Source organism: Spermophilus citellus (assembly GCF_964194105.1).
Source record: "Spermophilus citellus genome assembly, chromosome: 4".
NCBI lineage: Eukaryota > Metazoa > Chordata > Mammalia > Rodentia > Sciuridae > Spermophilus > Spermophilus citellus.
The window spans coordinates 145,548,278-145,575,813 of NC_138185.1; the positions used below are offsets into that span (position 1 = coordinate 145,548,278).

Below are 27,536 nucleotides of genomic sequence, written 5' to 3' on the forward strand. Positions count from 1 at the left end.
TCTGTAAAGGAGTAATTATGGTATTTTGCACATGGTGGTCACTGTTTTTGTTAGTTGTTGTTATTACCATAGAAAGCTCACCAATCACTGTTGCAGACTGGGGGATGATTCAGCAGTTCTTTAAGTAATCACCCCTTTCCTCCAGTCTGGGGGAATCATTTAGTAATTCTTTAAGCTTAGTTATGATGCTGTGTATTGAAATAGATTAGCTCCATCTCTTAATCTGCAACACAGATTATGATTTCGTTCGGAAGACAGCCCTAATCACCCTAACTCATGGGTATCTTTTCTGTTTAAAAAACTGTGATCATATTACTATTTGACATTTTTTTGGTAGTGAGGACTGCACCCAGCAGTGCTTAACAACTGACTACACACCCAGACCTTTTTATTTTTTATTTTGAGATAGAGTCTTGTAAGTTGCTCAGGACCTTGCTAAGTTGCCGAGGCTGTCTTGAACTTGTGATCCTCCTGCTTCAGCCGGCCAAGTTGCTGTGATTACAGGTGTATGCCACCATTCCTGGCTTTATTTCACATTTTAAAATAGTTTATTTTTTATTATTTTTACATTGTGTGTGTGTGTGTGTGTGTGTGTGTGTGTGTGTGCGCGCCTGCGCATGCTAAAGTGCAAAAGCATTAAGTAATACTTCAGGAAGTTCAGAGTGTCCACTGAGGATGATGGACATCTAATAGATGTTTGCTGATTATTTGTTGATGATTGTGATAAATTACAAATTAAAAGACACAGCAGATTTGCAATGTTGTTAATCAAGTCACAGAGTGAATTAGAAAAGAGGGAGATTAATTTGAAGAGAGGTACTTCTATGGAATATGAGATACACCCAACTGCAAACAAAGGAAAAGATGCAAATATATTAGCAGTTCAGTGAAGAGCATATCAATATTGTGGTGAGCTTCATTACAGAGAAGACTAGCACTGAATGATAAAATAATAAAAACATAACACTTGAAAAGATTCCTTAATGTCACCTGCCTCAGCCCCTTTATTTTAGAGATGATGAAACTGGGCTCAGGAAGTAAGCTGATTTTGGAGGGATGGGAGAAAGGACTGAGTACTCAAATGCCCTCAGGGCAGGGATAGGACACGTTCACGTTCTTCTGATTTGAAGTGTGACGTTCTTTCTATCATTCCAGGAACCAGGGAAAGTTAATATGACATGGATGGTGATTTGCAAGTATCATTTTTGTGTAATTTTGTTATTATCATGTTTTGACTCCATCCATCTTTAGATTCTGCATCATGAATCTCTTTTCTGACCTTGTACTTGACCAGAATGCTGTCACAGCCCAGGCTGTGTAATCCATCTACTGAGTTACCAAAGTGGGAATTTTAGGGTTTCTCTATTATCTCCTCTCCTCATGAGGAAAAAGTGAATATGATGTGATAAAACAGGAATAGCATGAAGCTAAACATGAGGGAGTATTAATGAGAGTGATAGTATTGCATACAGGAGTAAAGACATAAGGAAAACAAAGGTCATGAGAAATTGCTTGAAATTTGGGAATTCCATGAGCAGGAGCAATAAACTGTGAGGGAGAAATCAGAGTTAATTTCCATGCTCTTTCCCCTCCATCATCATATTATTCCAGAGAATTCCTACTCCTCCAGTGATCTTCTGATTCCTAATTTTTTATTTTTCCTAATCTCTTTTTCAAACCTATAAATTTTAGGGAGTCTGGGAGTTAGAAGCAGTGGCTTGTTTTTGCAGCTATAGTTGAATGGCAAAAGGGTTTTGACATTGCTCAGGCAGTATTTTTTCCTTACAAGTTGAAACTCATGTAGTCGGTGAGTCCCTACAAAGCTTGATTTTTTTTTTTGTTACTTTCCTTTATCAGGTAATGCTTGAGACAGTTCTGCTCTCTGAGACAATGGATGGAGCCAACCTCTCTGTGGTGTCTGAGTTTGTGTTCCTGGGATTTTCCAACTCGTGGGAGATCCAGCTTCTACTTTTCCTCTTTTCTTTTGTGTTCTACTTGGCAAGTCTAATGGGAAACTTCCTCATTTTGTTCTCTGTGACTTCTGACTCGAACCTACACTCCCCCATGTACATTCTGCTGGCCAAGCTCTCGTTTCTTGACCTGGGAGGTTGCTCTACTGTGGCCCCCAAAATGATGTATGACCTTTTTAGAAAACACAAAGCAATCTCTTTTGGGGGTTGCATAGCTCAGATCTTCTTTATTCATGCTATTGGGGGTACAGAAATGGTGCTGCTCATAGCCATGGCCTTTGACAGATATGTGGCCATATGTAAGCCTCTGCACTACCTGACCATCATGAGCCCACGGATGTGCATTTTAATTTTGGTTGTTGCCTGGATCCTTGGCCTCATCCACTCAGTGGCCCAGTTGGCTTTTGTTGTAGACCTGCCCTTCTGTGGCCCAAATATACTGGACAGCTTTTACTGTGATCTCCCTCAGCTCATTAGACTTGCTTGCACAAAGACCGATAGACTGGAGTTCATGGTCACAGCCAACAGCGGATTCATCTCTGTAGGGTCCTTCTTCATACTGATCATTTCTTACATCTTCATTCTGGTTACTGTTCGAAAACACTCCTCAGGTGGTTTATCCAAGGCCCTCTCCACTTTATCAGCTCATGTCACTGTGGTAGTTTTATTCTTTGGGCCATTGATCTTCTTCTACACCTGGCCTTTCCCTTCATCACATGTGGACAAATTTCTTGCTATCTTAGACGCAGTTCTCACTCCTTTTCTAAATCCAATGATCTATACATTTAGGAACAAGGAGATGAAGGCAGCAATGAGGAAACTTTTCTATCAGCTTGTGGGTTACAGGAAGATGTCCTAAACACTCTAAACCAAAATGCAACTCTATACTCAGTGACAATGGGAAAAAATGAAGCCATTGAAATATTTGATCTAGTGCACTAGGTTACATTTAGGTATGTTACCTTGCTCTTGTGTATCTCTAGTGCTCTCACCAAGTAAGGAGACGGGGATCTAGCAGTGGAGCTTCCTGTGCTTCAGGCCCTGCACTGGGTGATTAATATAAATAATTTAATATTCATGATAATTTCACAGTTAGTATTTTTACTTTGATAATTTTTAAATATAACTAAGAGATGCTTTCTGCTCATTTTTTTTTGTAATTACAATGTAAAATGTTTCAAACCAAAGCCGATTTTTACCTTTAATCCACTACTTCCAATATTCTTTATACCCCCAAAGGTGCCAAGCAGTGAGTTTAATTATTTAGAGTTGGAAATCAGTGTATTTCTCCTTTTCACTGTATGCTTTTCCTGTTTTGAATTTGTTAATATTCTTTATCCGAACTATCCAGCAAATTGCCATAATAACTAAATGCTTTTTTTCCCCCCTTTCTTCCCTTTCTTTAGTATCTGCCTTCCTACCTCATCCTTTGGACACTTAGAAAACTCTTGATTATAGAATAGGACAATGGAAATTTTAGAATTTGGGATCTAATTCTAAAATTAGATCAAATGGGATCATTTGTTACAACCTACTTATTTTATAGATGATAATACTCAGGAACAGAGATGTCACATGATAAATCTAAGTTTATTATGAAAATCAGTTCTCCTTACTTTCAGATTAAAAACATTGAAGATGTATCTAATCCTACTTGTTGATTTGAATTCCTAAAGTTTCTGCTAATAGACTGCTCCTCTGGTTTCTATTGTCTTTCTGTTTCTGACTCCAAGCAGAAATGCCACAAATGAATCCAAGGCTCTTTTCATTGGCATCAGCTTCATATGATGTCATTTCCAAATTCTTCTTTTTTACAGTCTAATAATAAATTTCTTGGACTAAGTCCTGGTTATTTTATAACTGCACACCTTATCCATGGCTTTTTAACATCACTTACAAAAACCCTCCAAAATCAAACAGTATTCCTCTGTTCATATGCTTTTCTACTGAATGAATCCTCTAAAGGTCATTCAACATTACTTTTTAATTTTTACAAAGGTCTGTCAGTTTCTGATATAAGGTTCAAGAATTTGGTGTATGTATGTTACTGCATGCTTTTGTATGCTTCTGTTAGTGGATCATGGTTTCCATGACTGAACAGCTGGGACACATTAGAAATTTTGGGTCCTAAAGATAGTATAAGGACAGAGAAAATATTTCTGATTTATTAACAAAATAATTTATTGATTTATAAACTAATATATATGATATTATGTTAATATCAATTTATTTTAAGGAATCTAGAAAAATATTGCATTTATATCCATATCTCTGAAGTTTTGCTATTTTTTTTTTTTGCTACTGGGGATTGAACCCAGGGATGCTTTACCACCAAGCTACGTCCCCAACCCCTTTTATTTTTTTATTTTGAGACAGGATCTCACTAAGTTGCTTAGTAAGGGCCTTGAACTTACAATCCTCCTGCCTTGGCCTCCCAAATGCTTGGGATTGTAGGTGTATCCCACCATGCCCGACAGGTTTGTTGATTTTTCATAGGTCCTTATGATGAATCAATTTCTTAAAATATTGGCAGGTCTTAGACTTTTTTTTAGGAAGTTAATTTATTCTTTCATTTTTACTTTTATTCTTATTTTATTTTTTTAAAAACCCTTTTTATTGTGATTATAAAATCTCACAAGTAGCATTACAGGGCATTGAGTTGAAGGAGGGAAACCACTGGGGTAACCTTTGTGCTTTGTGGAGACACTTTGAATGGCTCCACCTCTACCCTTTGACTCAATAATTGAACTTTTAGCATTTGATCACAGGTAAGTAATATAATAAAGAAAATGTGTTATTTATTACATCATCATCCATTGCCATGCATAATTAGAAAAAAGTTCATCCATTAAGACAGAATGTTTAGTCATGTATAGCAAATTCCATTAGCTACACAAAATGAGCTGAGTGATTCTTAAAGCATGTTCTCAAATATTTCTATTGTATCAATAATAAAATATGACAAAATGTAAAAGTAACTGAGCAACCTTTAACACACACATGCCTTTTTCTAACAGTACTATAGTTCTGATATTCCATATTAAATCAGGCTCTAAATGCATAAACTACTTTACTTTGAAAGAAAAATGAGAAAATATGTGTAGTCTTATTTTATTTTTGACTTTTAAAAATTGTTAATTCACTTATAAATTATATATGTATTAGGAAAAATACAAGCTTACATTTTAACTTAACCAGGTGATAAATATTTCTTTTTGGTAAAATTAGCCATTGGGTAAGGGTTGGCTATGTATGACATTGTTCCTTTTCCCTTTTGGTAAGCTTTGTTTATTTCTTTCTCTTGATAATCTCATGATAGATCTCTTTGTATATCAGTGTAAAAGAAAGTTATGTGACTCTCTGATTTTCTGTTTGGCAAATGGCAACTTAGATGTACAATCTTTCCAAATAAAATTCAGGTTAGTTTTTCTACTTGTCTTTAGCTGTTTCATTTACAAACCTAATTGAAGCCATCATAACTTTTTTTTCTCATCTATTTGTATTTTCACAACATATTTAAGCTCATTTGTTATTCTCATCCAAATATCACTACCACCACCACCACTGCCAATATCAGCAGAACCACTACCAACATCAACATGACCACTGCCACCATTTATTGAATACTAATGATGTGGCAGGCTATATCCTAGGTTGCCTACACACATTAACTACTTTAATTCCAACAGCAATCAGCTAGATAATATTTCATTTTTATCCCACAGATTAGATAACTAGTAGGCACATAAATATTTAGTAAGTAGTTTAGGGACCTGCAGCTGCTAAGCAATAGAGCAAAGATCTAAATCTAGGTGGCTTCTGCTTCAGCATCCCACTTTTGAATCACCATATTTTATTACCTCCCAGGATGGTGGGTCCCTTCACGTGTAGTTCTAAAATCTAAATATTTTTCTCTTTACTTAACAGCCTAAAATGGTAAAGATAAAATATACATCAACTCAATACAATATGCTATTTAATTTTTTTTTTTTTTGTACCAAAGATTGAACCTAGGGGCACTTAACCACTGAGCCACATCCCAACTCTTTTTATTTTATTTTATTTTACTTTTTAAAATATTTATTTTTTAGGTGTACATGGATACAACACAATGCCTTTATTTATTTTTTTTATGTGGTGCTGAGGATCGAACCTAGGTCCCGCCCATGCTAGGTGAACACTCTACCACTGAGCCACAATCCCAGCCCCATTTTATTTTATTTTTGAAGCAAGATCTTGCTAAGTTCCTTAAGGTCTCACTAAATTTCTGAAGCTGACAGTGAACTTGTGATTGCCCTGCCTCAGCCTCTCAAGTCACTGGGATTACAGGCATGCACCACTGTGCCAGGCCCCAAAATATGCTATTTGAAATTTATGTTCTGTCATTTTAATTTATCATTAAAATATCCATGGGTTTATTATTTGAAGGGGGTAAGACTTAGAAGTAATTTATATAATAAGATAATTTTATAGGTTTCTCCTATCCATCATTATGGAGGTAGTGCATTGTGTACTCCTTGGAGATCCTTAGTCCATGATAGAATCATATCATTTGAAGAAAATGTGGAAGCCTAAGTGGACACTTCATGGGGTTCCTTCATTCTCATAGAAACAGAATTTAAATTAGTCCACTCATTAGTGGGAGCGAATGAGCCAATTTTCATGAGTGTTTGGTTTACAGCTGGAATTGACTGCCAGAGGGTAGCCTCGATGGAGCCTCTGGTTAGCCCATTCTCTCTCTCAAGTGGATGCAGAAGGTTGGGTTGTAATCAAAAGGTGAAATGAGAAGAAAATTATCTCTAGATAGGAGAGAGAAGTGGGAGGGAAAAGGAGGGAGAAGGGGAATTGCACGGAAGATGGAAGGAGACCCTCATTATTATACAGATTACATGTATGACGATGTGAGGGAAAAAAGGAGAAGTGTGTCACATTAGATTGGGTAGAGAGAAGTGAGGGGATTGGAGGGGAGGGGGGATAGGAAGGACAGCAGAATAAAATAGACACTACTATTGCTGTATGTATATATGTGACTATATGACCAATGTGATTCAGCAACCTGTACACTCAGAAAAAAGAGTAATTATACCCCATTTGATTCAAATGTATGATATGTAAAGATCATTGTACTGTCATGTGTAACTAATTAAAACAAAGAATAATAATAAAAAGACCCAAAAAGGTGAGAATCAGTCCTGTAATCAATGTCTCCAGGAATTAAGTAGGATTCAGAATAACTTGCTATGTGCCAGCTGGGGATGGAAATAGAAGATGAAAAATACACAATTACAAATTTCTGGGATATCACTGTCTAGTGAAAGAGAGGGTTAGGACACAAATTGCTACAATACAACATATAAGTGCCATATGCAGTGCATATCCCTGTATCTATCTATGCATTCCATAAATGTGGAATTTTTAATGAGGTGTAGGCATAAAGGAGCAGATGAACAATTCTGCTTAGAAGTCTCAGAGGAGAAAGTTGAGTTTTGTATTGAAAATTGAGGAGGAAAATGAATATGTCCTGGTTCCCAAACATTCAGCATGGTGACTATGGTTAATAGTGATGTATTGGATAATAATGATCATCACATTCCACTATCATTAATAACTCCATGCCCCCTCCCCTCCGCTCCAACCCCTCTGCCCTATCTAGAGTTCGTCTATTCCTCCCATGTTCCCGCTCCCTATCCCACTGTGAATCAACTTTCTTATATCAGAGAAAACATTCGGCATTTGGTGTTTTGGGATTGGCTAACTTCACTTAGCATTATCTTCTCTAACTCCATTCATTTACCTGCAAATGCCATGATTTTATTCTCTTATTGCTGAGTAATATTCCATTGTGTATATATGGCACATTTTTTAAACCATTCATCTGTTGAAGGGCATCTAGGTTGGCTCCACAGTTTAGCTATTGTGAATTGTGCTGCTATAAACATTTATGTGGTTGTATTCCTGTAGTGTGTTATTATCCAAAGTACAGGTATGAAAACACGAATTGGTGTGAATATACTGTGTATATAGCCAGAGATATGAAAATTGTGCTCTATATGTGTAATAAGAATTGTAATGCATTCTGCTGACATATCTAAATAAAAAATAAATTAAAAAAAGATAATATAAAGCAAAGAGAAAAAAATAGTGATGTACTGTATCCTTGAAAATTTTCTGAGAGTGGATCTTATTTATTCCCACCAACAATAAAAGTAACTATGTGAGGTGATGGATATGGTAACTAGTTTGACTATGGTAATAATTTCATTATGTAGATACCTTTATCAAAACATCCCACTGCATACCTTGAATATATACAATATTTCTTTCTGCATTATACTTCAATAGCTGGGGAAAAAAGGGAAATTTGCATAGGAGGTTGCCACCTAGGTGTGAGAAGGCATTTCATGCCATGTGAACACTATTCAAAAGTGTGGAATACTGTACAAGGGCAGGCTTGATTGATGAATTCTGAAGGTGTTCTTTTGGTGCATCCCAGCAATAGAGATCGGGTTGGAGGGGTAGGCAGAGGTTGTATTGATGTATTTGGTAGCTAGGACTAAAGCATTAATAGGTAATGGGGCAAACATTAACATGAGGGTAATATGAAAAGATTTTTTTCTAACATCACTTTTATAACAGTGTAGAGAGTGAATTTGGGGGGTCCAAAGGAAGAATGACTTCTGAGGCGCAGGTAAAACTACCTGCAAAATAGCAAATTTATAATGGGGACGAATTGAAGATAAATTTTTTGACTTAATGATTATTTCCATCAATAATAAAGAAGTGGTGGTGAAGTTAAGTTCAAGTTTAACGAGTTGTATGACTTAACCTTATATTAGATAAATGATCAAACTGAATTTCTGTTCACCTATCATTGATTTTAAATCAGACATATACGAACATACTCTTATAAATGATGGCAAGTCTCGCAACTTGTGTCTGGCAAATCATAGTTTCAGAGCCATGATTGTTTCAAGAGGGCTTTGAATTTATTCTAAAAGCATTTGGAGATATTTTGGAATGTTAACTAATAGGATAATTAAAAATATCTCTTAGAACTTCCCAGTAAAATCAACATGTCACATTGTCAGAGTTCTTTTGATGAGAATTCAGGCTGAGTGATTTATAGAATGCTCCCTCTCATCTTCATTATCATTGGTGGTACACTTAACGAATGTTTTCTACATACAACCTTATTTATTCCTTACAATAATTCTATGGATCAAGAACTAATATTTCAGCCAAGCCCGCACTGACCCCCGGGCTGAGTTCGGGATTGCAGACGGGGAAGGAAGCGGTACAGTCCCATCCCCCACAAGAGACACTCCACTAAGGCAACCAGCGGCCACCATCTTGGAGAGCTGAAGTATCCACCGCCACTCTCCGACAGATTGCAACAACAAAACAGGTGTGTGTCACTCAGTTCAGCCCCCATACGTAGGGGGATTTTGCATAAAATCTCTCCTAGACTTTCAGGGGGAGGGAGTATCACAGTGAGCCTGCATAAAGACTAAAGGAGAACTAGAGGCACCTGACCTTCAACCCCCCCTCCCATCAGCAGCCAAAACAAAACCTGTCTAGCCAGCGATGGGGGAGGGGCAAGCAGAAAAAATCAAAACCATAGAGTGCCGGGGATCCCAAAAGCCAATGGTGTGACCCCGGAGATCCAGGCTGTCTGATGCTCGCGGCCTGCCCTGCAGCTACAGAAGGCGTGGCGCCACAGAGAAGGGATAAACTAGTAAGCAGGGAGATAAGTGGCTGCGACACGGTGGTATCCCACCAGCCAAGCCCGCACTGACCCCTGGGCTGAGTTCGGGATTGCAGATGGGGAAGGAAGCGGTACAGTCCCATCACCCACAAGGGACACTCCACTAAGGCAACCAGCGGCCACCATCTTGGAGAGCTGAAGTATCCACCGCCACTCTCCGACAGATTGCAACAACAAAACAGGAGAAACCAAGACTAGCAGGAGAAACCAGGAGACTAGAGGCAAGGCCCTCGCGACTGGGCAGCTGTAAACTGCAGGCCCACCGGCGACAGTTCACCCACTGCCCGTGTAACTGGGCGGTAGGAGAACGCCCACCCGCTGACGACTGATCACCTGCCCGCGGCCTGTGATACTGGGCGGCTGGAGACAGCCCGCCTGCCGCGACCGGGAGCTGAAACCAAACAGAGACAGTCCAGTCACACCCCCCCATTAGGGCACCCCGGCAAGGAGACTGGGGCCCGTCATAGCAGAGTAGTGTCGTCACTGGAGCTCGGATGTCGGAATTCCTTCCCAGCGGAATCCACGTTAGCAGGCATAGTTTAACAACACAAAGGAGAGACATCAGAGTAATACAGAAACAAAAGAAATCTATAGAAGAGAGCAGAAACACGACAATCAAAAAGAGCTGGAAAGTAACGTGGACAACATGAGAAAACAAGGGAAAAAAGGATTACAAACAATGCAAGACAACTCAATTCTACAGGAGGACATAGAAACAGCAGAAACAGGGATAGGGAAAGAACTCAAGGCATACCTAACTCGAATGGAAAGGAATATTAGAGAAGACATGAGACAGCAAGTCCAAGAAATAAAAGTATATTTTGAAAATGAATTAAACAAACAAATTCAAATGGCAAAGAACGAGCTCTACCAGGAGATAGAGATCTTAAAAAAAAATCAAACAATAATCCTAGAATTGCAGGAAACTATAAACCAAATTAAAAACTCAAACGAGAATATTACAAATAGACTTGATCAAGTAGAAGTCAGAACATCAGATAATGAAGACAAGGTTTATCAACTTGAAAAGAATATAGTCAACACAGAAAAGATGCTTAAATCCCACGAGCAATCTATTCAAGAGATATGGGATGTCATAAAAAAACCAAATCTGAGAGTCATAGGGATAGAAGAAGGCACAGAGATTCAAACCAAAGGAATGGACAGCATATTAAATGAAATAATTCTAGAAAACTTCCCAGAGATGAAAGATGGAATGGATTGCCAAATCCTGGAAGCCTACAGGACCCCAAACATTCAAAACCATAATAGACCAACTCCAAGACATATAATTATGAAGATAGCCAACATACAGAACAAGGAGAGAATATTAAAAGCTACGAGAGAAAAGAGGCAGATTACATTCAGGGGTAAACCAATTAGGTTAACGACCGATTTCTCATCACAAACTTTGAAAGCGAGAAGATCCTGGAATAATGTATTTCAAACGCTGAAAAATAATGGATTCCAACCAAGAATACCATATCCAGCAAAATTGAGCTTCAAATTTGACAATGAAATTAAAATCTTTCACGATAAACAAAAGCTAAAAGAATTTGCAGCAAGAAAACCAGCTCTGCAAAGCATTTTGAACAAAACACTACAAGAAGAGGAATTGAAAAATAGTGCCCAAAACTAACAGCAGGAGGTATCTCAGTAAAGGGGGAGGAAAATAACCAAAAAGCAAAACTAGCCAAACTAAAATAAATAAATAAAGAAGCATGACTGGAAGTACAAATCATATCTCAATTGTAACCTTAAATGTTAATGGCCTAAACTCACCAATCAAGAGACATAGGCTAGTAACCTGGATCAAAAAAACAAATCCAACAATATGCTGCCTTCAGGAGACTCATATGATAGGAAAAGACATACACAGGCTGAAGGTAAAAGGTTGGGAAAAATCATACCACTCACATGGCCCTCGGAAGCAAGCAGGAGTGGCCATACTCATATCGAATAAAATCAACTTCAAACCTAAGTTAATCAAGAAGGATAAAGAAGGTCACTATATACTGTTAAAAGGAACCATCCACCAACAAGACATAACAATCATCAATTTGTATGCACCAAACAATGGAGCTGCAACGTTCATAAAACAAACTCTCCTCAAGTTCAAGAGTCAAATAGACCACAACACAATAATTATGGGTGACTTCAACACACCGCTCTCGCCATTAGACAGATCCTCTAGACAAAAGCTGAATAAAGAAACTATAGAACTCAATGACACAATCAATAACCTAGACTTAACCGACATATATAGAATATATCAACCATCATCAAGTGGATTCACGTTCTTCTCAGCAGCACATGGATCCTACTCAAAGAAAGACCATATATTATGCCATAAGGCAACTCTTAGTAAATATAAAGGCGTGGAGATAATACCATGCACCATATCTGATCATAATGGAATGAAATTGGAAATCAATGATACAAGAAGGAAGGAAAAATCCTACATCACATGGAAAATGAACAATATGTTATTGAATGATCAATGGGTTATAGAAGACATAAAGGAGGAGATGAAAAAATTCTTAGAATCAAATGATAACACAGACACAACATGCCGGAATCTATGGGACACAATGAAAGCAGTTTTAAGAGGGAAATTCATTTTTTGGAGTTCTTACCTCAAAAAAAGAAAAAACAACAAATAAATGAACTCACGCAACACCTCAAAAACCTAGAAAAGGAAGAGCAAAACAACAGCAAATGTAGTAGAAGACAAGAAATAATTAAAATTAGAGCAGAAATCAACGAAATTGAAACAAAAGAAACCATTGAAAAAATTGATAAAACTAAAAGTTGGTTCTTTGAAAAAATAAATAAGATAGACAAGCCCTTAGCCATGCTAATGAAAAGAAGAAGAGAGAGAACTCAAATTACTAACATACGGGATGAAAAAGGCAATATCACAACAGACACTACAGAAATACAGAAGATAATTAGAAAGTATTTTGAAACCCTATATTCCAATAAAATAGAAGATAATGAAGATATCAATAAATTTCTTAAGGCATATGATTTGCCCAGATTGAGACAGGAAGACACACACAATTTAAACAGACCAATAACAAAAGAAGAAATAGAAGAAGCCATCAAAAGACTACCAACCAAGAAAAGCCCTGGACCGGATGGGTATACAGCGGAGTTCTACAAAACCTTCAAAGAAGAATTAATACCAATACTTTTCAAGCTATTTCAAGAAATAGAAAAAGAAGGAGCTCTTCCAAATTCATTCTATGAGGCCAACATCACTTTGATCCCAAAACCAGACAAAGATACTTCAAAGAAAGAAAACTACAGACCAATATCTCTAATGAACTTGGATGCAAAAATTCTCAATAAAATTCTGGCGAATCGAATACAAAAACATATCAGAAAACTTGTGCACCATGATCAAGTAGGATTCATTCCTGGGATGCAAGGATGGTTCAATATACGGAAATCAATAAATGCTATTCACCACATCAATAGACTTAAAGACAAGAACCACATGATCATCTCGATGGATGCAGAAAAAGCATTTGACAAAGTATAGCATCCCTTTATGTTCAAAACACTAGAAAAACTAGGGATAACAGGAACTTACCTCAACATTGTAAAAGCTATATATGCTAAACCTCAGGCTAGCATCATCCTAAAGGGAGAAAAACTGAAGGCATTTCCTCTAAAATCTGGAACAAGACAGGGATGCCCTCTATCACCACTTCTATTCAATTTAGTTCTCGAAGTACTAGCCAGAGCAATTAGACAGACAAAAGAAATTAAAGGCATAAAAATAGGAAAAGAAGAAATTAAACTATCGCTATTTGAGGATGACATGATAATATACTTAACAGACCCAAAAGAGTCTACAAAGAAGCTGCTAGAGTTAATAAATGAATTCAGAAAAGTGGCAGGTTATAAAATCAACACGCATAAACCAAAGGCATTCCTGTATATCAGCAACAAAACCTCTGAAATGGAAATAAGGAAAACCACTCCATTCATAATATCCTCAAAGAAAATAAGATACTTGGGAATCAACCTAACAAAAGAGGTGAAAGGTTTATACAATGAAAACTACAGAACCCTAAAGAGAGAGATAGAAGAAGATCTCAGAAGATGGAAAAATGTACCCTGTTCATGGATAGGCAGAACTAACATCATCAAAATGGCGATATTACCCAAAGTTCTCTACAGGTTTAATGCGATGCCAATCAAAATCCCAACGGCATTTCTTTTTTTTTTTTTTTAATTTTAATTTAATTTTTTTAAAATTTTTTATTGGTTGTTCACAACATTACAAAGCTCTTGACATATCATATTTCATATATTAGATTGAAGTGGGTTATGAACCCCCAATTTTACCCCCAATGCAGATTGCAGAATCACGTCGGTTACACATCCACAATTTTACATAATGCCCTATTAGTAATTGTTGTATTCTGCTACCTTTCCTATCCCAACGGCATTTCTTGTAGAAATAGACAAAGCAATCATGAATTTCATATGGAAAAACAAAAGACCCAGAATAGCAAAAGCAATTCTAAGCAGGAAGTGTGAATCTGGAGGTATAGCGATACCAGAGGTCAAACTGTACTACAAAGCAATAGTAACAAAAACAGCATGGTACTGGTACCAAAACAGGCAGGTGGACCAGTGGTACAGAATAGAAGACACAGAGACTAATCCACAAAGTTACAACTATCTTATATTTGATAAAGGGGCTGAAAGCATGCAATGGAGGAAGGATAGCATCTTCAACAAATGGTGCTGGGAAAATTGGAAATCCATATGCAACAAAATGAAATTGAATCCCTTTCTCTCACCATCCACAAAAATTAACTCAAAATGGATCAGGGAACTAGATATCAAATCAGAGACACTGCGTCTGATAGAAGAAAAAGTTGGCTCCGATCTACATATTGTGGGGTCGGGCTCCAAATTCCTTAATAGGACACCCATAGCCCAAGAGTTAACAACAAGAATAAACAAATGGGACTTACTTAAACTAAAAAGTTTTTTCTCAGCAAGAGAAACAATAAAAGAGGTAAATAGAGAGCCTACATCCTGGGAACAAATTTTTACCCCCCACACCTCTGATAGAGCCCTAATATCCAGAATGTACAAAGAACTCAAAAAATTAAACAATAAGATAACAAATAACCCAATTAACAAATGGCCAAGGACCTGAACAGAGACTTCTCAGAGGAGGACATACAATCAATCAACAAGTACATGAAAAAATGCTCACCATCTCTAGCAATCAGAGAAATGCAAATCAAAACCACCCTAAGATACCATCTCACTCCAGTAAGATTGGCAGCCATTATGAAGTCAAACAACAATAAGTGTTGGCGGGGATGTGGGGAAAAGGGTACACTTGTACACTGCTGGTGGGGCTGCAAAATGGTGAGGCCAATTTGGAAAGCAGTATGGAGATTCCTGGGAAAGCTGGGAAAGGATCCACCATTTGACCCAGCTATCGCACTTCTCGGACTATTCCCTGAGGACCTTAGAAAAGCGCTCTATAGGGATACGGCTGCATCAATGATTATAGCGGCACAATTCACAATAGCTAGACTGTGGAACCAATCTAGATGCCCCTCAATAGATGAATGGATAAAAAAAATGTGGCATCTATACACAATGGAGTATTATGCAGCACTAAGAAATGACAAAATCATAGAATTTGCAGGGAAATGGATGGCATTAGAGCAGATTATGCTAAGCGAAGCTAGCCAAGCCCTAAAAAACAAATGCCAAATGTCTGCTTTGATATAAAGAGAACAACTAAGAACAGAACAGGAAGGAAGAGCATGAGGAAAAGACTACAGTAAACAAAGACGAATGGGGGGAGAGAAACGGAGAGAGAAGGGAAAGCACATGGAAATAGTAGGAGACCTTCAATGATACATAAAATTATAAGAGGTTATGAGGGGCAAGGGGGAGGGGAAAAAAGGGAGAGAATTGAACAACAGCAGGGGAGGTAGAGAGGGAAGATGGGAGGGGAGGGAAGGGGAGGGGGGATAGTAGGGGATAGGAAAGGTAGCAGAATACAACAGTCACTAATATGGCATTATGTAAAAATGTGAATATGTAACAGATGTGATTCTGCAATCTGTATTTGGGGTGAAAATGGGAGTTCAAAACACAATTTGAGTCAAATGTATGAAAGATGATATATCATGAGCTATGTAATGCTTTAAATAATCAATAAAAAAAGAACTAATATTTCCTTCTTTCTTCCTTTTTTTGGGGTGGTAGGGGGTGGGGGGTGGGGTTGGGTACTGGGGATTGAACCCAGGGGTGCCTAACCTCTAAGTCACATACCCAGCCCCCTTTTAAATTTATTTTTAGACAGGTCTTGCTAAATTGTTTAGGGCCTCAATAAGTGGCTCAGATTGGAACTTGAAATCCTCCTGCCTCAGCCTCCTGAGTTGCTGGCATTACAGGCACGAAACACCATGTCCAGCATAGTTTATTTTATTTTTGAGACAAGAGTCTTGCTATGTTGCCCTGGCTGGGCTTAAACATGATACCCTCCTGCCTCAGCCTCCCATATGACTGGGATTACTAGCATGTGTCACCACATCCACTTTAGAAGTTAAAAAATAAAAAAGGGAAATCTTGGAGAAGAAAAATGACTATCAATTTGACAGCTTTCCTGTTATAGGAATTATATCCTTTTAGGTGCTGTGAAGAATAATATATTGGTCACAGTCGTCCTTGTGCTCAGGTCAGCCCGTGCATCCTGATGGAACGTGGGAACTCACCCAGGGAAGCAGTAACCCATAGATCTGAGATGATGTCACCTGCTGGGTATCAAGGTTTTTTTTTTTTTTTTTTGGTAAGATTTGAACATTTCAAACTGATAATAAAAGCATGAAAGTTGTAAATATTAATGGAATAGCATGTAGTGTTATGATGCAAGTATATCATGTAACGTTTGCCTCACCACTAAAGTATTCTTTTTACAGTATAGATCTTACTATATAACACCTTGCTAAAACTCCAGTGCCTCCTTCTTACCGGTAGGAGAAAGCTTAAGCTCATTAACATGGTTATAAATCTCTTCCTCATTGGGCTCTTGTTTAGTCTTCAACTTTATCTTTTCCTCAGCTTTATTTTTTCCTTTCCCTCTTTTCTATTCTATGCTATTCTTGGAAACCAATGGAAGAAATCAAGCAGAGGAATGATAAGATGTTGTTTTCAACTGAGAAATATCACTCGAATTTCTATCTGGAGAACAGAGTACTTTTTTTTTTCCCCTGTGCTAGGCTGTACGATACCACTGATCTACATCTTTAGACTGGAGAAAAGATTTAAGGAAGTAAGAGTAGGGAAAAAAAACATTTAGGAGGATTTGTAGTAAACTAGGTGAAAATTAGTAGTATATTTGCCTAGAATTTTAGCCATGCAGATGCTTCAATATTGATAAATTTGAATTTATTTTGAAAGAAGAGACAAATCCTTTGAGTGTGCATTGAGTATAATAGAATGATCATTTATAAAGCAAGTCAACTGGGAGTGAGAACTACAATTGGCAAATGAGCTTTTCCTGAAACCCTGATGAATTTTTATGGCCATAGTTAATAATCATAATTGTCATATATAATAGTATACAGTAATCATGCATCTCTGTTATATAAGGTATCTCTGTTGTATAAGTAGGTGGAATACATCAAATCTCAAATGAAAAGATATCAGCATGCTTTCTTCATAGAATTTATATGAATGAGGGCCATAAATGTTTTGGCTGCAAATGAAGGGTTTTATAAGTAAAACCTTCCCCATATTGATTCACGTATTTTGTAAACTTAGGCCTTGAGTATCTTTGGGTTGGTAAAGATGTAGAATAATACTTGGAATAAGCAAAAATATTTATCTAGTTGTTCAACATTTTAACAAATGTTTTCACCCACTATTCAATAAGCATGCATAGGAATGAAGTTAAAAAAAATTTAAGACAATCAGCACGACTTGTTGAATACAAATGTGTCATATTTGCCACAATATTTTAAGACTTCTATGATCAGCTTGAGCAACAGAGATTTAATTTTTCCTTGGATTTATTTCCCCAAGCATTTGCACATAATCAGCACTGCCACGGTCCATGGTGCAGCCATTCTTCTTGGAGGACATAAGCCATGCATGGCACATAGTTATCTACTTCTGACATTGCTCACCTCTCTCAAGCTGCCAGCTCTGAGTTGCCCATATCATGCTGCCTGAAACTTTGTGACTGCCCTGGCTATTTTGCTTGTTTTTTTTTTTTTTTTACTTCCCCTTTGCAGCTCTTTTAGAGGGACTTTTGAGTGCCTAGTTTAATGAGGCTTTTCTTACCACAGCCTAACCATTCCCCAAGAGTGTAGAAAACTGAGAATCTAGGGCAGTGTTGGGAGGGACAGAAAGGCTGTATTGAAAGGTGGTCATGCACACTCTTGATCTGTAGCTGTCCACTCTGTTACTAGGTCCTGCTGCTTAATGTGGCTTACCCTGCTTGATATTTTATGCTTAACATTCCTAGGCTTTTTATTTTTTATTTTGAGGCAGGGTCTTAGGGCCTTGTTAAGTTGCTGAGGCTGGCCTTGAATTCCTCCTGAGTCGGTGGAATTACAGGTGTGTGCCACTGTACCTGGCAAGACTTTTTCTTAGATGTACCAAATTTCTCTCTTTTGGATGCCTCAAGTTATAAGTCAGCTTTATATGTATCTAATCTCATTTGTTGATGATGAGAATTTTCTTTTCACAGGACTTCAAGTCTCTTTTCAAATCTTCGTAGCTGTGTCTCTATTTCAGTGTTCCTGAACAACTTTGGCAATCAAGACACTGTTCAGCTCTGGCAAAAAAGCCTGTAGGAGTTTATGCAGCTGAGTTGAGATGTGTGAAGTATCAGGACAGAGGCTCAATAAGAAAATAAGAAGGCAAATCACTTATTACTAATTTGTTGAATAATATAAGACACAAACAGGAATGGAAGAGAGCCCCTTTGAGTTAATAAAATCTGGAATAATATCACTTTAGAGCATTGTAACAGGTCACTATATTAAAGTTGTTTCTAACTGAATGGTGTGGTTATGGAATCTTTGGTTGATTAAAAACATGGCTAGGATATTTTATACTTCTTTCTGTCAACAAGTGAAGTCTATTTCTCCAACTTAAATTTGTCTTGGTGTTGTCCCTTGTTTTGACCAGTGGAATATAGCAAAAGGGATGTTTTCTAAGTTCTGGAACTTTGGCAAAAGTTGCTTTGCAGCTTCCCCTTGTGCCCTTTTGTGGCATTCTCCATCACCCTATATGGAAGCTTGGGCAAAACTACTGAATGACAGATGACTCCCTTGAAAGAGAGGCCCAGTCTATAAGCTACACTAAGGTTGTCTTAAACCTGAGTGAGGCCTTCTTTAACCTTCCAACCTAGTCAAACTGCCAGATGACTGATGCCATTGGGGAAGCCCAAATGAGACCAGGGGAGGAACTACCCAGCCAAGCTTGGCCTGAATTTTAGACTCATGAACAAGTAAAATGTTATTGATGTAAGCTACTTTGTTATACACCAATAGAAAATAGATACAGAGTATTGTTTATGAATGGCCCTTTCATTGACTTTCTGAATACTTTTTAGGTAAATAAATAAAATATAATCAGATTTAAACAATTCTGTTGATTTTTTTTTAACAGAAAAGACCTAAGCTATGAGCGGTTACACTGCTAGTGATTTCCTTTATCCTACTTCCACTAGCATTTTGAGTCCATCCCCTTTTGTTGCTCTGCTGACACCCTGTTCATTTTTCCATATCTCACACATAATTAAGAACTAAATAAATATTGACCAGACAGCTGTACATTTACTACCTCTAATTTAGTTATCCTTTATTAAGGGACACGGAGCGCATTCAGATTCCACATCAGAGAACACTGTTACTACTTTTCAACTCTCCTTGTTTCTTCCTGTGGAGATGATATGCTTTATTTTCACTTTTTGGAAAGTATTTATTTTCATTTGTGTGGAGTTTATTCCCTCATAAATGAGAAAAACAAACAGGCAAAAAGATTAAAAAATATGAAATTTTCACACACACACACACACACACACACACGCACACACACACATCCCTATTCTCTCCTATTTCCTCTCAAGTGACCCATTACCAATTTTTCTGTTTGACTACTGTGGCCAAATATCTGTGGTCCTTGGAAACAATTCCCTTGGCCAAATGTGCTCAAGAAGCCAATCCCAGGATTCTACAACTGCATTAAGTAATTTTTCAGTGCTACTAATTAGTTACTTTGCCTCTATGGAGGTATTACCTGTGACTTTTTATGCCACGCAATGTTAACGTTTCAAAGGCAAGAACTCTGCATTTTGTGATCTTCTAAGTCCATGATAATTTTAACATTGGTCCAGGTAGGTTAGATGGATGGGAACTGTCTTTGATGGGGATCAGAACTCCAAGTTGAAACACACAGTTATCTGAGGGAGAATTTCATAAATCTCAACAAACAAACAAACTCTGATTGCAGCTAATTTACCAACGATTGAAATATAGAAGACCAAAGGATGAATAGACTCAAATTATGATTTTGTTTTCAGTATTGTGGGGGCTATTCTGATGGTGTTTGCACAGATGTTGTGCACATGGATCTCTAGGAAAAGAATAAGTTAAGAGTGTAAGATTTGTCTAGCTGAAGTAATATGAATTTTGGACAATACTAAAGAAATACACACATATATCCACTTTTAGTTTTCTTTTAAAAAAGTTTAATTGACACATAATAATTGTACAGATTTATGGAGTACAATGTGATGTTTTGATACATGTCTAGTTTGTATAATTATCAAATCAGGATAATTAGCATCTTCATTACCTTAAACATTTGTCATTTTTTTTTTGTGGTGAAACTTTCAAAATTATCTCTTCTTGCTGTTTTGTAGATTTGGCATATTATGGTTTTGGGTCACAGACAAGATGCCAAGTGGAAATAACCTGGACTGATGAGGCCAAGAGTCAAACATATTAATTCTGGATTTGTTACTAACTAGTTCTATTAATTCTGGATTTGTTACTAATTAGTTCTATATCTTCAGCAGAGTCATTTACCCTCCCTATACTTTGTTTTCCTTAATTCGAAAATAAAAGGATTTTACATTTACTAGTAAAATGCCATTCAGGTTATAGCAGTCTACAAGTCTTGCTGCATTGATGGTAGTAAGAACAATTATTTTTGAAGCATGTAGCTCTGTTTCAAGTTCACATATATTGTTCCTGTATTCTGAATAGGCTCTGAACTCTTTCTACTCATTTCAGGAAGAGCAAACTAGCGGACCAGTGGAGGAACTTTTATCGTCATCAGACTGAAATGCTTCCTTGCAAATTTCAGTATTACCCAGAAAGTCTAGTTTTAACTAAACTTTGTTAGTAACTTGAGACCAAAGGTTAGAAAGTAGAGGACTACATGTCTTTATATGAATGACTCCAAACATTGTTTAACTTTCTAAAACTCTGTAATTATCAGCTTGGTTCAATTGGTGGTAAGCTCATGTGATTTATAGTCCATTTCCTCTTTATAGTGGCCTGTACAGGAATGAGCAGACCTGAGCAGAGGAGACAGTCAACTGTCAGTAGATGGTTTTCTTTGTTTCTCCTTCTATTCTTAATGGTGGGAGTGTAGGCAGAGATGGGTGCTCTGTGTTAAAACATAATCCTGGGGTTCAGAACACTGCAAAGACACCTGGAGTTTAGTTGCCTGTCCTCACTAATAACCTATTTTCCTTTTATATTAGTGACCTAACTAGACAACTTTTCACTCTATATTCACTGAAAGCTCAGATCCAAACTATGATTCTGCCTGTGTTAAAAAGGGATGTTATTTAGTGAGGACTAATACCAAGTGGTACCTAGATTTTTTTTTTTTCCTTTTTGAGATGGAGTCTTCCAATGTTACCCAGGCTGGTCTCAAACTCAAGATCCTTTTGCTTCAGAAGGGATTACAGGTCTATGCTGCTATGCTTGGCTCAAAGTGTGGTAGCTAGAGACATCAAGTTTTTAAAAATATTTTTAAATTAGTTCTTTGTAGCTACACATAATATTAGGGTTCACTGAGACACAATTATACAAGTGTGGAATATAATTGCTCTATTTCAGTTCCAGTAACTCCCCTTTCCCTCTCCTCTTCTCTTCCCTCTACTCTAATGGATATACATAAAGGGGAAATTCATTGTGGTCTATTCATTTATGTACATAGGAAAGTTAGAGGCCTCAAGATTTCAAAATAGATAGAACATGGAAAACTGGCTAGAAAACAGAACTATCCGGTATACAAGTCTGCTTTACAAATTTTTACCAACACTAGTAATACATCTAATTTAAAAAGCTTTTTTTAATATTTATTTTTTTTAGTTGCAGTTGGACACAATACCTTTATTTCACTTATTTATTTTTTATGTGGTGCTGAGGATCGAATCCAGGGTCTCGCTCATGCCAGGCGAGTGCTCTACTGCTGAGCCCCAGCTCCAGCCCTTAAAAATATTTATAGTGTGATATACATGGAAATTCTAGAGATAAAACAAGATTTTGTGTAAAAATTAAAAAGGGTTTAGAATTGAGCTTGAATTGAGCACATTGACAGAATAACTGCCATTTTCTAGTGGAGCAATTCAGAATTCAATCATTTGCTTGGATCAATTGTTTCAGTGGGGGAGGCTTCTAATGATAACCACTATAAAAAGAATCTAACTTTAAGCTGAGCTGCTCTTTATGAATATGATTGTCATTTATACTGTTATGAGAAAGTCTGAAAAAGACTTTTTAAAGGCATATTGGAGAAACATTACCTACAATAACAGAGAATTCAACTGGGTCCCTTTTTGGAACACTAAGAACAGTACTACTATTATTAGTATTTTTGATTTGGTTACCGAAATACATGAAAAATTCATCTCCATTTAGTGCATACGAAAGTAAAGTTATCAAAGAAGACTTCATGGAAGAAGGCATTTTGCTGGGTGGGGTGTTGGAGAGAATGGGAAGAATTAGAGAAGTGTCATGAGGGCGAGGGCACTGCAGGCCCAGCGGATGGGGGAGTGAAGCTCAGCCGAGGGTGTGCATGAGGGAAAAGAAAATACCATTCAGATGCACATCTAGCGAAGAAGTAGTTTAGCTTAGAGTGTGAGGTAAAAGGAGAAGTAGAGTCACAAAGACAGATTATATCTTTGGTCATTCTGAAGATACAAATTGTGTAATTTCAAAATCCACATACATTTACCTTGCTGTAAGAGTGAAATTGGTATATGCTGACTGCAAAATTTAAGATAGGCACAAAGTGAAAAGTAAAAGTTCTCTTCTCCTTCATTACTTTTTAAATTTAGAGACAATTATCATTAACAGGCTTTTGGGTGTTAACCTAGATGTTTTCTACCTATTTATTTTATTTTTAAAACCACTTGGCAAAATGTAGTGCTGGAAATTACTGACCTCTCTCCTGTCTGCCCTAAATACATTAAGTCTACCTCTGTATTATGAATGGCTGCATAGTACTCCATGGAAAGTTATTTTTCTAGTCTCCTGGTCTACACATTGCAATTGTCAAGCTTTTGCTCTTAAAAACAATACTTTAGGGGCTGGGATTTTGGCCCAGCGGTAGAGCGCTTGCTTAGCATGTGCAAGGTCCTGGGTTCAATCCTCAGAACCACGTAAAAATAAATGAAATAAAGGTATTGTGTCCAACTACAACTAAAAAATAAATATTAAATTAAAAAACAATACTTTAGCAAAAATAACAAAAAAAAATGTTATTTCTTTGGCTACTTTGTCCATGTACACAAATATATGTTCAGAAAAATTTCCTCCTTTTAGAAGTAGAACAGCTGAGTCAAAGTATCTGGAGCATGTAAAAGTTCAGAGGGTGTTTCCAAATTGACAAATGTTTTATAAGTTTGTTTTTCCATCAGTCGGTATGAGACTGCTTGTCTCCTTCCCCAATACCCTGAATTTTGTCAAATGTGTAAATATCTGTCAAACTGATAAGAAAAAAATCCCAAGTATCTTGCTATTTTAGCATGCATTTATTTCATAAGGTTAAACATCTTTAAATACACGTAGATAAGAACATTTCTAACACTTCTAACATTTCTGTATTCACTCTTACTTGTTCTCCTTTACTTGGGATTTATGACTCATTGCTGTCATTCTGGTTACCTCCCTCTTTTACTTGATAGCTCACATTTTTTCTCCCCCAACCCTTAGTCAGAATCTCCTCCACAGTACCTATAATTACACCATTTTCTCCAGCACTCACGGTGAGTGCCATGATCTGCCAAACTCTGCTCTTGTATTTAATGCTCTCTTCTAAAATAACCCACTTTGTCCACTTTAAAAATAAGGAAAATTTATGTCTTACAAATAAGGGAAATTTATGCCTTTAAAAATGCATAGAAAGATCATGAAAGAAATTGGGAATATGGTTATACATATGGTATTAATATATTGAGGAATATCCAAGTTATGAAACCCACTGTTACTTAATTCTACAGTTAATGTATAAAAAGTTTTTTAATTTGTATTTTTATATGAAGTATGACTATAAATTAATACTTAAAAACACAATAGAGGTTTCCATAAAAAAAGTGAAATAAGTTATTCTGTGCAATATGTTTTTGGCAATAAAATATATAACAGAGGAATATGAATTGCTTTATGATTAAAATTGTCTCCAGAAGAATAAATTAACTGTTGTTTGGTTTTCTGACAACTTTTGAATTGCCCATGATTTTGCCAAGATCAGTGCCATTTATCCTAAGAGTGTTCCTTTACTTTCTTTCAGGGAACATGAGTGACATCACTGCTGACAGAGGCAATGGATGAAGCCAACCACTCTGTGGTGTCTGAGTTTGTGTTCCTTGGACTCTCCAATTCATGGGCAACCCAGATATTCCTCTTCTTCTTTTCCTGTGTGTTCTATGTAGCAAGTCTGATGGGAAACCTTCTCATTGTGCTGGCTGTGACCTCTGACCCTCATTTACAGTCCCCCATGTACTTCCTGCTAGCCAACCTTTCCATCATTGATTTGATATTTTGCTCCTCCACAGCTCCCAAGATGATCTATGACATTTTCAGAAAGCACAAAACCATTTCCTTTGGAGGCTGTGTAGTTCAGATCTTTTTTATCCATGCAGTTGGGGGCACTGAGATGGTGCTGCTCATAGCCATGGCCTTTGACAGATATGTGGCCATATGTAAGCCTCTGCACTACCTGACCATCATGAGCCCACGGAGGTGCATTTTGTTTCTAGTTGCTTCCTGGATTATTGGCTTTATTCATTCAGTGACTCAGTTGGCCTTTGTTATAGACTTGCCCTTCTGTGGGCCAAATGAATTAGATAGCTTTTTTTGTGACCTTCCTCGATTTATAAAACTTGCTTGCATAGAGACCCATACACTGGGATTCATGGTAACTGCCAACAGTGGATTTATTTCTGTGGCCTCATTTTTAATTCTGATCATCTCTTATGTCTTTATTTTGATGACTGTCCAGAAAAAGTCTTTGGGTAGTTTATCCAAGGCCCTTTCCACTCTGTCAGCTCATGTCACTGTGGTGATTTTGTTCTTTGGGCCATTAATCTTTTTCTACATGTGGCCATTTCCCACATCACATCTGGATAAATTCCTTGCCATCTTTGATGCAGTTATCACTCCTTTTCTAAACCCATTCATCTACACTTTTAGAAATAAAGATATGAAGGTAGCAATGAGAAGACTCTGCACTCAGTTTGTAAATTATAATGAAATTTCTTAAATATATAGTTGGTATTATATGAAACAGCAAAGTATATTTGAATTTCAGATGAAAACATGTTATGTAAGCTATGTTAAATTTAGCCAGAATGCCACTATCTACTAACTTGTGTTGTGCTCTGTTTTTTGCTTTCTGCCCATATTTAATTGTGATATAAGTCTGTTAACTGCCTTATAAACAGAATTGAAGATGAAATGTTGTGGCTACTTCATCTCACTAGTGGGCTTACCTATATAAAAGGGCAAACAGAGTAACTTAAATGTTAAAGAATCCATTTTTAAAGTCAGTATGTAGTTTATTATCTATTATCTATTTTTTTCCATTTTAAGTAGATGATCTTTCTATAAATATAAATATTAATTTTTACTGACTCTGATTTGTCTTACGATTTAGCTGATTTGTTTTCATCTCTTTAGTACATTACTTGTGAGCTATTTATTTGTGAATATGATTTTTTTTCAAAGTCCAGTAAGGAGGCAGAAGCCATACCAGTTTTTTTGAAAAGAGAAATTTTGATGTAAAAAGTTGTTAACTAAATGCTCTATTTGTATAAAAAAATAAATGAAATTAATTTATAAAAAAGAGTTGTTAACTAAATATAAAATTGTACTATACAATTTTTGTGGGAAGCCATTATTTTGGAGTAGGAGCCTACACTAAGCCCCAGCAGGCCAGACCAAACCAGAATGGACTCTCTCTGCTCAGTGCCATGCAATTAATCCTAACTTTGAAATGGGCCCATTTTCAAACCAAACCAGACCAAACCAAAACAAACTAAAACCAACCCAAGAGATTCCAAACAACCTGAGTCAGTGGAACAAGGAAATCTCCAGTTTAATCCTTTATGGGAAGTCACTCTACTTTTTGTCTTTGATTCTGATTCCTTCTAGCCTTTTGCTGCTATTAAAACCAACTTCGTCTGCTCAGCTCATCAGACATCTATTATACTATATAGAATGAGGTTTCACCTGATTCTAGAATCTCAAATAATGCTCAATTACAGCTTTAAACAAAATTTGATGTAATTTTGTCTCTGACAGTGAAGTAGTTATTTGAAAAAGAATGAACTCTAAAGTCATAGATGTAGCATTTGTAGGAAGCAACTTTTGCCTTAGAATTATTAAAACTCAAGCCCCCAAACTATTAAATCCTTGAGGAGTGGATGCTGTCTGCTGGTGTCTCTGTTTGAAGGAGGGCCTATGGGACAGGACACAGCCCTGAGGGAGAGATGCCGCTGGCTGGTTGCTGGTATTCTTGAGGAGGGTGTGGGTTGTGTTCCTTTTACACTACAACTAACCAGCTACTGCTTTAAAAAGTAACCAAGGCTGCTGAGGTGAGGTGTGTGGTTGGGTGAATCTCAGGGGCCAGCAGAGAGGATGTCCACTGGAAGCCAACTGGAAGAAGCAAACCCTTCTTCTGCTTCCAGCCTTGCAGTAGCACTCTATCCCCTTCTAAGGGTATGGCTTAAAAAAGGAAGGGATGCAGAAAGAAAGTTGGCAGAGTCCCAGCTCCATTGAATCACAGAGAAAATAAGTACCATAGATCTGAAAGATTACATACAGACATGCAGTTACTTAGAAAAACATTAAACTTACTGTAGATATAAACTTTTGTAATATAAATTGTTCATCATCTTAGAAAGTTCACATTTTAGGAAGTTCAGCTACTGGAAAATTAAGTTTTTAGCTCAAGATCTTAAAAGTAATGTATGAGCCAGGCACAGTGGCACATTCTTGTAATCCCAGCAGCTCCAGAGGCTGAGGTAGGAGGATCATGAGTTCAAAGCCAGCCTCAGCAACTTAGTGAGGCCCTAAGCAACTTAGTGAGATGCTGTTTCAAAATAAAAAAATGAAAACAGGCTGGGGATATGGCTAGGTTTTTGAATGCCTCTGGATTCAATACCTGGTACCCCCCCAAAAAAGTAATATATAAGAGGTCCAAATTTAGAATATAGGTTGACGGACTCCTGGTCTTTTGCTGTCTTTTATCATTTGAGAGCATGTTGCCTTGGTTGG

At 37.1% G+C, this 27,536-nt stretch overlaps 1 protein-coding gene across 2 annotated transcripts; it reads left to right on the forward strand.

The window, feature by feature from the left end:
- Positions 1-1,887: 1,887 nt before the first annotated feature.
- On the forward strand, positions 1,888-25,521 carry LOC308646227 (olfactory receptor 4F6; the record flags this gene model as incomplete). 2 transcript variants are annotated; one of them, XM_081288888.1, is made up of 2 exons in its annotated part: positions 1,891-1,986; positions 24,679-25,521. In XM_081288888.1, the coding sequence occupies 2 exons, from the start codon at positions 1,891-1,893 to the stop codon at positions 25,519-25,521; spliced, it is 939 nt and encodes a 312-aa protein (XP_081145014.1). The 2 variants fall into 2 exon arrangements, with proteins under 2 accessions (XP_081145015.1, XP_081145014.1); XM_081288889.1 differs by lacking the exon at positions 24,679-25,521 and having other exon boundaries at positions 1,888-2,829.
- Between the last annotated feature and the right edge of the window lie 2,015 nt (positions 25,522-27,536).